This window comes from Castanea sativa, chromosome 11 (genome assembly GCF_040712315.1).
Source record: "Castanea sativa cultivar Marrone di Chiusa Pesio chromosome 11, ASM4071231v1".
Taxonomy (NCBI): domain Eukaryota; kingdom Viridiplantae; phylum Streptophyta; class Magnoliopsida; order Fagales; family Fagaceae; genus Castanea; species Castanea sativa.
The window spans coordinates 19062367-19074660 of NC_134023.1; the positions used below are offsets into that span (position 1 = coordinate 19062367).

Sequence of the window (12294 nt, forward strand, 5' to 3'; positions counted from 1 at the left end):
AGAATAATCAAACAGGTAAAAAAATGGAAACCCCTGATCATATTGTCTGCAATATTTTTAATTGGTTGCATTTGTCCTATTCTTTAAGTTGAAAAGGTGCAGTTTAAATGAAAAGTTCATTAGTTTGAGGCAAAATACTAAAGCGCTTGATTGAAGGGTTTATAAGATTGTCATTAGCAGATGATACAATCTCAATAGAGGTAGCCCGCATGCGTGTTTTTCATGCTTGTGCTATGGCCAAGAAAACATCGCCTCGCCTCTAATTTCTTGGTGGAAGAACAAAAAGAAAAAGAATTAGATCTCACCATTGATGATGTGGGATATATTGGAGCCAATTGTAGCGAAGAAGAAGACATTGGCTCTATTTTAACTGCAATTGCCGGCATTAAGAAAAAAAGATACTACTAATCAAGTTGCATATATTCAAGAGCCAGGATGATAATTGATACCGAGTAATACAACTAATATATTGATGAATATAATCATTCAATCATAAATCTAACAATCTCCTTCACTTATGAGTCCAGATAGTGAATTCAATAACTTAACTATAATTCTAATACACCTTCACATGTAGGTCTAAACTTACTCATTATTTTAAAAGTTTAAACATTAATTGTATGTAAAATGTACACATTTTATGAGTGTTATATAAGTGCAATAGGAGTGCAGGACAATTAAAATACAATGGGCTCTAACAAAGATTCAAGAAAATCCCCGACTCAAAAATCGTTAAAGTGACAAAAAGATATTGTGTGTTAGAAGATTCTTTGATTTATTACCTGGATATGTGTTGATGCTTTTTTCTTATTTAAAGCTTCCTTCCTCTTCGTTTCAAGTAGTGTGAAGTAATCCAAGAACTGCTTGTGCTCATGATGATCATAAGTATTGTTGTGGAAACAGGAAGCACAAAGATTGAAGGTGGTATCGGCATTATCAAAGCATTTCACACAAGTGAAATACATATCCTTTATAAACGTATTGCACCCCTCACAGAATGACCTTCCACTGTTTACTATATAGAAGATAGTCATGACTTCCCAAAAATTCGGAGCACCTTTGTCTTCGCAGCAATGGATGAGAAACAAGAATGGTGAAATTCGGCTTCACGAATTCTTGAGCTTCATGAAGACTGAAGGTTATACACAAATGAGTAACAAGCAATTTTTCTAATATTGTAATAGTCTTTAGCGATCTAGTGCAACTCATCCATCTTTGGCAAATGCTAGATGAATAATATGTAGGAGAAACTGAAGATCATAGTGATTAATTTAGTCTAGCGTGGACGAAAATATTTAACTTCTAAAACGAGTATGTCTCCGAGCCAGTATTACGTGAAACTTGTCAACCTTTTGGCAGAACAATTTTCTAAAAAAATACTTGTCGAGTACTTCTTCTTCTTCTTTTTTATTTTTTTTTATTTTTTTTTTTTTATGAGAATAAGAAATTTTCAACTTGGCAAGTTGCCAATGAGGAAATAAAATATTATTTTCTCGTGGATAGAGTTAAATCTAGAAAGTCATTTCCTTGACTAATAAAATTCTTAATTACAGAAAATAAATAAATAAAAAACTTGTCAGCAAAAAAAAAAAGGACTTGCCAATAATAAAATAAATAAAAAATTTAAAAACTTCCCAATATGGCAAGTTGTCAACTTATGAACAGATTTTGACATAACAATTTTCTCAAGGATATAGTTACATCTAGAATAGATACTCATTTTCTTGATTAATAAAATTCTTAATTACCGAAAATAAATGAATAAAACTTGTCATAAAAAAAAATAATTCGCCAACTTTTTTCTTCTTCTTTTTTTGGGAACTTGCCAACGTGGCAATTAAGTTGTCGATTTGTTAGCAGGTTTTGATTCTTTTGACTTAACAATTTTCTCATGGATATAGTTACATCTCAAATTTGATTTTGTGAAATACTTTCGATCTTTTTATGTTACATTGCTCCCTTTTTTTTTAATCAATACACAATTTCAATTGGTTTCTATTTATTTATTCCAATAAACCATGTATATATCAGTTTAAACCATAGCTATCCGCATTTATCCTTTGCTCTATACCTAATCTAAATTGAAACAAATGTTATTCTTTTGGCAGAAATACTATTTTTGTTCCTACATTTTCACCATATTCTTACTTTGGTCTTTACTTTTTTATTTTATCGCTTTAAGTTCCTAAAATGAAAACGCATTTTATTTTAGTCCCTACCATCATCTCACTAACGAAAATTGTTTATATGGTAGATGGAGTATATAGTTGGCATACTAAATACTGACATGGCCATTAAAATAATTATAAAATTTTTATTTCACATTAAAAAAAGGTCATGTAGCATCTAAATTTCAAAAATTAATTTATCAATTTTGACAAAAAAAAATCTATAATATTTTAATTTTAACACAAAAGAATCAAACTCAAACACAAAAAAAAAAAAAAACACAATAACCAAATTCTGTTTCAATCTATAACATTTTAATTTACCTAATTAACAAAAAAAGAAAAGAAATCAAGCTTAAAAGTTTCCCAGAAAAAAAACATGGCATTATCAAATTAAAAGGCGTAAGTCTCTGTGAGCCCTTTGGGTTTTTCCGCTAGTCTAATTCTTTTGCTCAATAGGTAAACTGCCAAGTCCAAGTTTCTACCTCTTTCCTTCAGCTGCTTTTTCATTTTCGAATTCTTTGGGACCCAAAGTTTGGGTTTTGTTAGAATGAACTCATCATGAAGTCCTAGGAAGGTCTTGATGTCCTATTTGTTAGTTTCAGTTAATTGTAATTTTATACTTCAAATCTGAGCTTTTGATTTTCAAAATCCCATGTTTCTTTGTTTCCGCGGCTTGAATATGGATTTGTCCATTTTGCATCGTTGTCAATCAAGGTGGAGGTTTTGGGTACCTCTTGAACTTATGGAAGATTGGGCAGGTAATTTCCAAGGCTGGGTTAATGCCAAATAAAATTTTTTATTATTGTTTAAATGGTCATGTCAGCATTTTGTGTGCCAACAGTACACTCCGTCTGTTACGTAAACAATTTCCATTAGTGAGATAATGGTTGGGACTAAAATAAAATGCGTTTTTCATTTTAGAGACTAAAAGAGGTAAAATTGAAAAGTAGGGCTCAAAGTGAGAATGGGGTGAAAATGTAAGGGCAAAAATAGTATTTCTGCCTATTCTTTTTATATCTTTGGTTTTTTACTGAATTTTTTCTAGAATATATGTTTTAATATATAAGTCTAAAATATGCTTCAATGTGGCCAAATATCTTCACCAACACATGATTGATGCTTCAATATTGGCTCTCAAGATCTCATGAGATCCATAATGATAAGGATAATTTTGTAATTTAACCTGGCGAGACAATAGGCGACGGACATAACTGGGTCGTCAGCTGCACTCACAAGAGACGATCTTGTTGTAAGGTCTACAACTCCACTCCATACCTGACGGCTACATCTTGGGCACAATAAGCCGATGACAATAAGCCGACGACATTAAGTTGAAGAGGGTAAGTTGAAGGCAATAAGCAAAGGGGAGTGTGTGAACCTCCTTCGGGTCTGATACGACATTACTTGGTCTCCACGCATATGTGTATAAGGAGAGTTCTTGCGCCACACACTTAACTCTAATCAAGAAGACTCCTATAAGGAAAAGAACTCTAGGAGATACACAAAATCCAAGAGGTTCTATCATAGAAGGAAAAGACTTCTTGGTCAAGGCACGGATGTCAACCCTACACTACTATAAATACTCCCAAAACCCTCACAAATTAATGTAGGCATAATTCATCCCAGCTCTGGCACTCTAGAGTTGTGAAGAAGAGATTTTCTCTAACTTGACCATCGGAGGGTATTTGGCTGGTACCACACTGGTACTCCTCTTAAGGTCTTCAGCTTTTGTGTTGTGCAGGTTCTTCATCGGGAACATGTGAGGAACGTGTGACTTACTGACGATTTCCGGCATCATCACATAAGATGACGAGTTTTTCTGCAAAAAAAAAAAAAAAGGATTATGAGTTAAATATTACAAGTCAGTATCTTCGAGTCACTCCAAAAAAAAAAAAAAATTCTTTCTTAATTATATAGTATGTGTGGGATAAAATATTACACATCCAAAAAGGAAAATAATTAATTGCTTAAAAAGTTTTTGCACTTACATTGGGGGAAACATCTACCTTCTAAGAATATCTCATAATAGTGTAGTGCTAGGGCTTTTCTCTCAAGTATCAACTGTCTCACTTTTTTATGGGTGTAGCACTCAGAATGAATAGGATGGCTAGTGCAACACCCCATAATTTTATTATAAATTTATTTCATATGCATAAATCAAAGAGGAGTCCCATAATTAAATGAATTTAATTAATTTGGGCCTAATATATTTAAATCAGATAATTATTATGGTATATGAGGCCCAAGTGAGATGGCATAAGTATATATATATATATATGTGTGTGTGAGTGTGTGTGTGTGTGTGTGTGTGTGTGTGGGCATTGATGATTTTAAAACCTAGCCTTTTTACCTTAAGTTATAAGTGTATATATGTGTGTGTGTGTGTGTGTGTGTGTGTGTGTGTGTGTGTGTGTGTGTGTGTATATATATATATATATATAAATAGGAGACCTCCTCTCTTTAATCCGCACCAAGCAATCTTCTTGTTTTACTCTTCTTTGCTGCTGTGTAGGAGAATCAGGTCAACTCTCCTCTTTACTTAGGTTCTTGTATTTATGTGATACCTAGCAAGTGTCTATATAGCTTAAGGGCTATTGATATATCACACACCTAGGATGGAGAATTTCTATGTATATTAGTCTTTGTGCCGCACAGAATATAGGGGTTAGGTGTGGACTTGGGAAATCAATGTTGTCTCCATGATAATGAAGAAAAAAAAACTGATTATGGCTAGAAATCATCCAACATTTGCAGTAAGGAGTTGTGCTTGAAATTACTTTAGTAGCTAATAGGAAATTAGGCATCGCTTCATAAAACCTAACCTATCAATATATTAAAGGAAAAAGGACTTCTAGGCATATGTTTTGATCTCAGCAATCTCCACTTATCCTTATATTATGGGAAAGGATGTCCTATAATTATTATTATTATTATATTAGACTAGGAATGATGGATATAGCTACATGACAAGAAAGGATGTGAATTTTAAATTGATGAGATTTCCCTCATTCGGCCATATTGAAGTTCTTGAATATCTATGATTATGTTAATAGAAAAATCTAATTAGGCAGCAATATTTTTAAGTTAAAAAAAAAAAAAAAATTTCTGATCAAAGCTGAAAGTAAAATTGGATAGTTAGGTGAATAAATGGAGAATTTTGGATATATCAATAATGTCTAGGATAAAATCATTTAAGAGTGAAAAAGGATTTTAAGTGGGAAATTGTGTATTGATGGACCTATCTTTGGTGTTGCTAGGTTCTGATTCTACTGATTTGTTGTGATTCAAGGGAGGTTGGTTTCATATTTTTGCAACTAAGAGGTAAGTGGTGTTTACTAATTTTGGGAGTTTTTTCAAAACAGTGTTGATTATTAAACTATTTATATTAAAGAAATATGTAATATCATATATATAAATTGATATTTTATAAGTGTTTGATGTGCACATTGACTATTCTTTTTATGAAAAACTTGTGGGACAACCTAAATTTATTTAAACTTCTGTGTGTGAATATATCTTTATATTTTGAGAATTATGAATGGATTATTTTTGTGAGCATATTGAATATGTTTTGAAAACCTATGGCAAGTCATGATTAAAAGCTTAGTATTGTATTTAGTCCTTAGCAAGGGACAATCATAGTGTAGCTAGTCCTTGGCAAGGGATGATCCCAGAAAAGGGACAGTGCACATTTGATAGCTCCTTAGCAAGGGAGTATACTATTGATGATTTAAAAAGGAAGCTCCTTAGCAAGGGAGTGCACCTTTAGGTTCCAAAGTAGCCATCTTTAAGAAAATGGATGAAAAGGAGGTTCTAGTCCTAAAAGAGGATAGCACAACCCTGTCAACGGAGCATAAACATTGACTACGAGAAAAACCTAGAAAATTATTTATATGATGGTATTGATATATGTATTATGATGGCTCACGATAAAAAGATCTTTTTTCTATATGAAATATTTGATGATAAAATATTGATGAGTTAGAAGTTCTGAATTTGTTGTAAGAATTATTTATTTGAAAGGTTTGTTTCCATACTCCAATGTTATTGAATTCCACTTATTGAGTTATCTCACCCCCTCCCTCCCTTTATTTTCCCCTTACAAATACATTAGAGAGATTATTGGAGTAGAGATTCTTGGCAAGCAACAGTTATGAATTATTTTGTGGAACTGAGGATTTTATTATTATTTTTATGGCATTAAACATTGTACTAGAGAATTATTTTGAGGATGTTTTGTCTTTGGTGGATTAGAGCTCTAACATTTGTGATGAGATTTTAGATTGCTAGTTACTTTTATTTAATTTATTTTTATTAATTATTCAGATTGAATAGACTTTTATTGCTTATGATTTTGGGGCGTTACAATTGTGGTATCAGAGCTTAGGATATGATTTTGTAGACACTTGAAAACTAGGATATGATTCTGTAGACACTTGAAAACTAAGTTATGATCTTGATTTTTTGTCAGAGCATTTGGTATCTAGGTTATGTTTGATGAGATATTTTAAATAATTTTGGCAATGTTACTTCTTATGTTTAGTAGTAATAATTGTTGCACCATCTATTTTTCTTGATTTCTTTGTTAACTAGGTATCATGCCACCCAAAAAGAAGAGAGTAGCTAATTCCAATAGCGTGGAACCTATTGTTAATTTGCGAAGGTCAACCAAAGCAAGAGTTGATATTGAGGTTGAAGTCACTCAAAACGTGAGAGATAATGAACGTCTTAGGGTGACACGCACTGATCCTTTGGATGAAGCTACTACCCGACTATTGGACAGGTTGACCCATGCTGCTAGTAGAGGCGTAGGTAAAGCAGAGGCAAGAGCTGGTTACTCTTTTGAGACTTTTATGAAGCAGAATCCCCCTTCTTTTGATGACAAGTCAAATCCCATGGAAGCTGAGAACTGGTTCTTGTAGATGGAGAAGTTGTTAGAAGCTTTAGATTGCACTGACTCTCAGAAGGTGCGGTTTGTAACTTTCAAGTTGATTGGAGAAGTTGAGCGTTGGTGGAGATCCACTAAAGCCATTTTGGAGGGAATGGACATTGAGAGAAACCCCATCACTTGGGAGAAATTTAAATGGGTTTTCTATAATAACTACTTCCCTGAGGTGATTCGAGAACGTAAAGAGAGAGAATTTGCTGATTTGGTGCAAGGAAGTATGACTGTTGAGCAATATACAGCTAAATTCATCAAATTATCTTGCATTGGACCCCACTTAATCCTTACTGAGGTGAAGAAAGCAAGCAGATTTCAAAAGGGGTTGAGTGAGAGACTTTGATACCATCTGATTACATCAGGGGTTAATAATTAGGTAGAGTCAGTTAAGAGAGCTATAAGACTGGAGGAAGATTTCAAGAACAATGTTAGGAATGAGAACCCACCTAGAAACACTAGATAGACAGGCTTTCGACAAGGCAATACTCAAGGTCATTGGAACAAGAAAGGATCGTTTGGGAGGTCTGGGAGTAATTCATCATCAAATAAGCCAGAAAATAAGAATCCACCCCAGAATGCTCAAGGTAGAAGTTCGAATGCTTGCCCTACCTATGGAAGGTTTCATGGAGATAAGCCATGTTTCTTTGAAGAAAAGGCTTGTTATAATTGTAGGAAGACAAGACACTTAGCTAGAAGCTGTACATCTCCTTAACAAAACTCAATGGCACAACCTGGAAAGAATGATCAGGGGAGGAAGGCACAAGGGAGAGTGTTTGCACTCACACCACAAGATGTTCAAGCTTCAGATACTGTGTTTACAGGTATCCTCTCATTATTCTCAAACTTTGCTAAAACTCTATTTGATTATGGATCTACACATTCTTTATCTCCTCTCGATATGCTAAGTTATGTGATAAGAAACCTGGACTTATGGATTATGACTTGCCTGTGGCCACATGTATGGGTGATTCTTTGGAGTGTAATTCTATGCTTAAGTCTTGTGTCATCCAAATTAAGGATAGGGAAATGTTAGCAGACTTAATTTTGATGGACATGTATGACTATGATGTGATTTTGGGAATGGACTGGTTGGTGGCTTATCATGCTAGTGTAGATTGTTTTGGAAAAGAGGTGGTGTTTCGGCCTCTAGGAGAACCCAAATTTTAGTTTAAGGGCTCTAGGATGCATGCTTTACTTAGGGTGATATTAGCCCTTTGAGCTAAGCATCTATTATGGAAATGATGCCAAGGGTACGTAGCTCATGTGGTGGACACTAGGAAAGAGGTATTGAAGTTGGATGATATCCCTGTTGTGAGGGAGTTTCCTGATGTCTTTCTTGAAGGCCTACCAGGGATACCTATAGATAGGGAGATTGAATTCTCCATTGATTTGCTCCCCGGAACTTCTCCTTTATCGAAAGCATCGTATCAGATGGCACCAACTGAACTTAAGGAACTCAAGGAATAGTTACAAGAAATTCTTGATAAGGGGTTCATCAAACTAAGTGCATCTCCTTGGGGTGCACTAGTTTTATTTGTGAAAAAGAAGGATAGGACTATGAGGTTGTGTATTGACTACCGTGAGTTAAACCGGGTTACTGTGAGATACAAATACCCTCTCCCTCGTATTGATGACCTATTTGATCAATTGCAAGGGGCACAAGTCTTCTCTAAGATTGACCTTTTTTCTAGGTATCACCAGTTGAAAATTAAGAGTGAAGACATACCCAAGACAGCTTTTGGAACTAGGTATGGGCACTATGAATTCTTGATAATGCCTTTTGGTTTGACCAGTGCTCCTGCTACATTTATGGACTTGATGAATAGGGTGTTTCATGAGTACTTAGACCACTTTGTTATTGTCTTTATTGATGACATTCTAAGCTTCTCCAAAAGCATAAAAGAACATAAAGAGCACTTGAGAATTGTTTTTCAAATTTTGAGGGAGAAGAAGCTATATGCAAAGTTTAAGAAGTGTGAATTTTGGCTTGACCAAGTGGTGTTCCTAGTGCATGTGATATTTGAGGCAAGGAATTCTGTAGACCCTAGTAAGGTTAAAGTTGTGGTTGATTAGGCAAGACCGACGAATGTGAGTGAGGTTAGAAGCTTTTTGGACCTTGCTGGCTATTATAGGAGGTTTGTAGAGGGGTTTTCCCATATTACAGCCCCATTGACTCAACTAACTCATAAGAATGCCAAGTTTGTGTGGACAAAAGAATGTGAAAAGAGTTTTCAAGAACTTAAGCAAATGTTGGTCACTGCACCAGTACTAACCATCCCTAGCAACTTGGGAGGCTTTGTCATTTATAGTGATGCATCGGGAAAATGGCTTGGTTGTGTGTAGATGCAGCATGGTAAAGTCATAGCTTATACTTCCCACCAATTAAAGAGTTATGAACAAAATTATCCCACCCATGACTTGGAGTTAGCTACAATGGTGTTTGCATTGAAGATTTGGAGACGTTATTTGTATGGTGAATTGAATATGAGCTTGAAGTACTTCTTTACTTAGAAAGAATTGAATATGAGACAACGAAGGTGGCTTGAGTTGATTAAAGATTATGATTGCTCAATCAATTACCATCCAGGCAAGGCTAATGTGATGGCTGGTGCATTGGAAGTCCTCTAGTTTCTCAGCTGCCTTGTTAACTACTCAAAATGAGATTATTAATGACTTGGAGAGGATGGGAATTGAAATTGTTAAGGGTGATTCCCAAGCCTTTATGGCTAGTTTGACAATACAACCCATTTTGATTGAGAAGATTAAGAGTTCACAAGTTGATGATGCACAAATTGTCAAAATCATAGGAGAAGTACAAGAAGGGAAGAGACCAGAATTTAATGTGTCTAATGATGGTGTTTTGAGGTTTGGAAATAGACTTTGTGTGCCAAATGATTTTGCATTAAAGAATGAGATTATGGAAGAAGCTCATCGTACCCCATACTTAGTGCACCCTGGTAGCACTAAAATGTATCGTGACATTCGAGAAACTTATTGGTGGAATAACATGAAGAGAGGGATAGCTCAGTTTGTGGAGCAATGCTTGACTTGTCAACAAATTAAGGCACTACACCAGAAACCTTCAGGATTACTGCAACCACTTCCCATTCCCGAATGGAAGTGGGAGCATATATGTATGGATTTTGTAACTGGGTTGCCAAGATCTCTGAAGGGACATGAGGCCATTTGGGTAATTGTGGGTAGGATGACAAAAACAACACATTTTATTTCAGTTAGGATGAATTACTCACTTGATCAACTAGCATAGATATATATTTATGAGATTGTGAGTCTTCATGGAGTTCTAGCATCAATTGTGTTTGACCGAGACCCAAGATTCACCTCAAAGTTTTGGGAAAGCCTACATTAAGCTTTGGGTACTAATCTTAGCTTTAGTACAGCCTTCCACCTGCAAACAAATGGACTATCAGAAAGGACTGTTCGTATCGTGGAGGATATGTTAAGGGCTTATGTATTGGATTTCAAAGGAAGTTGGGAAAAATACTTGTCTTTAGTGGAATTTTCCTATAATAATAGCTATCACTCTAATATTAAGATGGCTCCCTATGAGGCTTTGTATGGTAGAAAATGCAGGTCCCCATTGTGTTAGGAAGAGGTTGGTGAGAGAAAATTGTTAGGGCTAGAAATCATTCAGATGACATCTGAGAAGATTAATCTAATTCATAAAAGATTGCAAATAGCACAAAGTTGACAGAAGAGTTATTATGACAACTTGAGAAGGGAAGTAGAATTCGAAGTTGGAGATATGGTATTTTTGAAAGTCGCCCCAATGAAGGGTGTGATGAGATTTGGGAAGAAAGGGAAGTTAAGTCCCAGATTTGTTGGTCTTTTTGAGATCCTAAAACGCATTGGTAAAGTTGCCAACGAGTTGGCCTTACCGCCTACACTTGCCGGAGTGCATAATGTGTTACATGTTTCCATGCTAAGGAAGTATATCCCGGACCTTTCACATGTTTTGAGCTATGAACCACTCAAGATCAAAGACAACTTGACTTATGAGGATGTTCCAATCCAAATTTTTGATTGCAAGGAACAAGTGCTATGCACCAAGACCATATAATTGGTTAAGGTCCTTTGGAAGAACCACACAATGGAGGAGGCATCTTAGGAGTGAGAAGATGAGATTGTTTGTCAACAATAGTATGTACAATTTCGAGGATGAATTTTTTTTAAAGGGGGGGGGGGGGGAGAGTATGTAACACCCCATAATTTTATTATAAATTTATTTCATATGCATAAATTAAAGAGGAATCCCATAATTAAATGGATTTAATTGATTTGGGCTTAAGATATTTAAATCATATAATTATTATGGTATATGAGACCCTAGTGAGATGGCATAAGTGTGTGTGTGTGTGTGTGTGTGTGTGTGTGTGTATATACACATATGGGCCTTGATGATTTTAAAACCCTAGCATTTTTACCTTAAGTTATACATGTATATATGTATATATATATAAATAGGAGACCTCCTTTCTTTAAGCGGGACCAAGCAATCTTCTTGTTTTACTCTTCTTTGCGGCTGTGTAGGAGAATCAGGTCAGCTCTCCTTTTTACGTGGGTTCTTGTATTTATGTGATACCAAGCAAGTGTCTATATAGCTTAAGGGCTATTGATATATCACACACCTAGGATGGAGAATCACATTTTCTAAAAGAAACGATTGATTGTAATTCAATAGCCGATTATATGTACTTTTTTTTTTCTGGCTAATCGCCAATTATATGTACTAGGAAGTAGGTTGAGGAGAGAAAAGGCCCATGGAACATGAATTTTTTGAAATGCGACTATAACTGAAAGTTTGTCATAGAATAGGGGGTACGTAGAAAAAGGAAGCAAAAGCCAAAAGACAGGTTAAGGGAGTCGTTGAGACTTGTGAGAGAGAGAGAAAGGGAGAATGTGATTGATTGTTTTGTTAGCAGAGATTTATCAAAGAGAAGAGCTGTCATCAAAGTAAACCGCGTATTTGATTGTGTCAACTTTTGTTTATACTAGAAGCAGACCCGCACGTTGCGCGGCATATATATAATCAAAACTCTCCCCTTATATTTATATTAATGACAAAATATTTTTAATTTCTTTAAGAATTTCTCTATAAGTGTTTAACCATGGTTAGTATAAACATTACTCATAAATTTAGAAAAAAAAATACAAAATTTA

The 12294-nt window shown here is 35.0% G+C and overlaps 1 protein-coding gene across 1 annotated transcript; it reads left to right on the forward strand.

Annotated features, from left to right (window-relative positions):
• The first annotated feature begins 10879 nt into the window (after window positions 1-10879).
• On the forward strand, window positions 10880-11194 carry LOC142616181 (uncharacterized). The gene has a single exon (XM_075789047.1). It carries the CDS (start codon window positions 10880-10882, stop codon window positions 11192-11194), a length of 315 nt encoding a protein of 104 aa, XP_075645162.1.
• The last annotated feature ends 1100 nt before the right edge of the window (window positions 11195-12294 follow it).

Bases quoted from the DNA above. Each gene is read 5' to 3' on its own strand.
- LOC142616181 (XM_075789047.1), top strand. From the start codon at position 10,880: ATGGTATTTTTGAAAGTCGCCCCAATGAAGGGTGTGATGAGATTTGGG.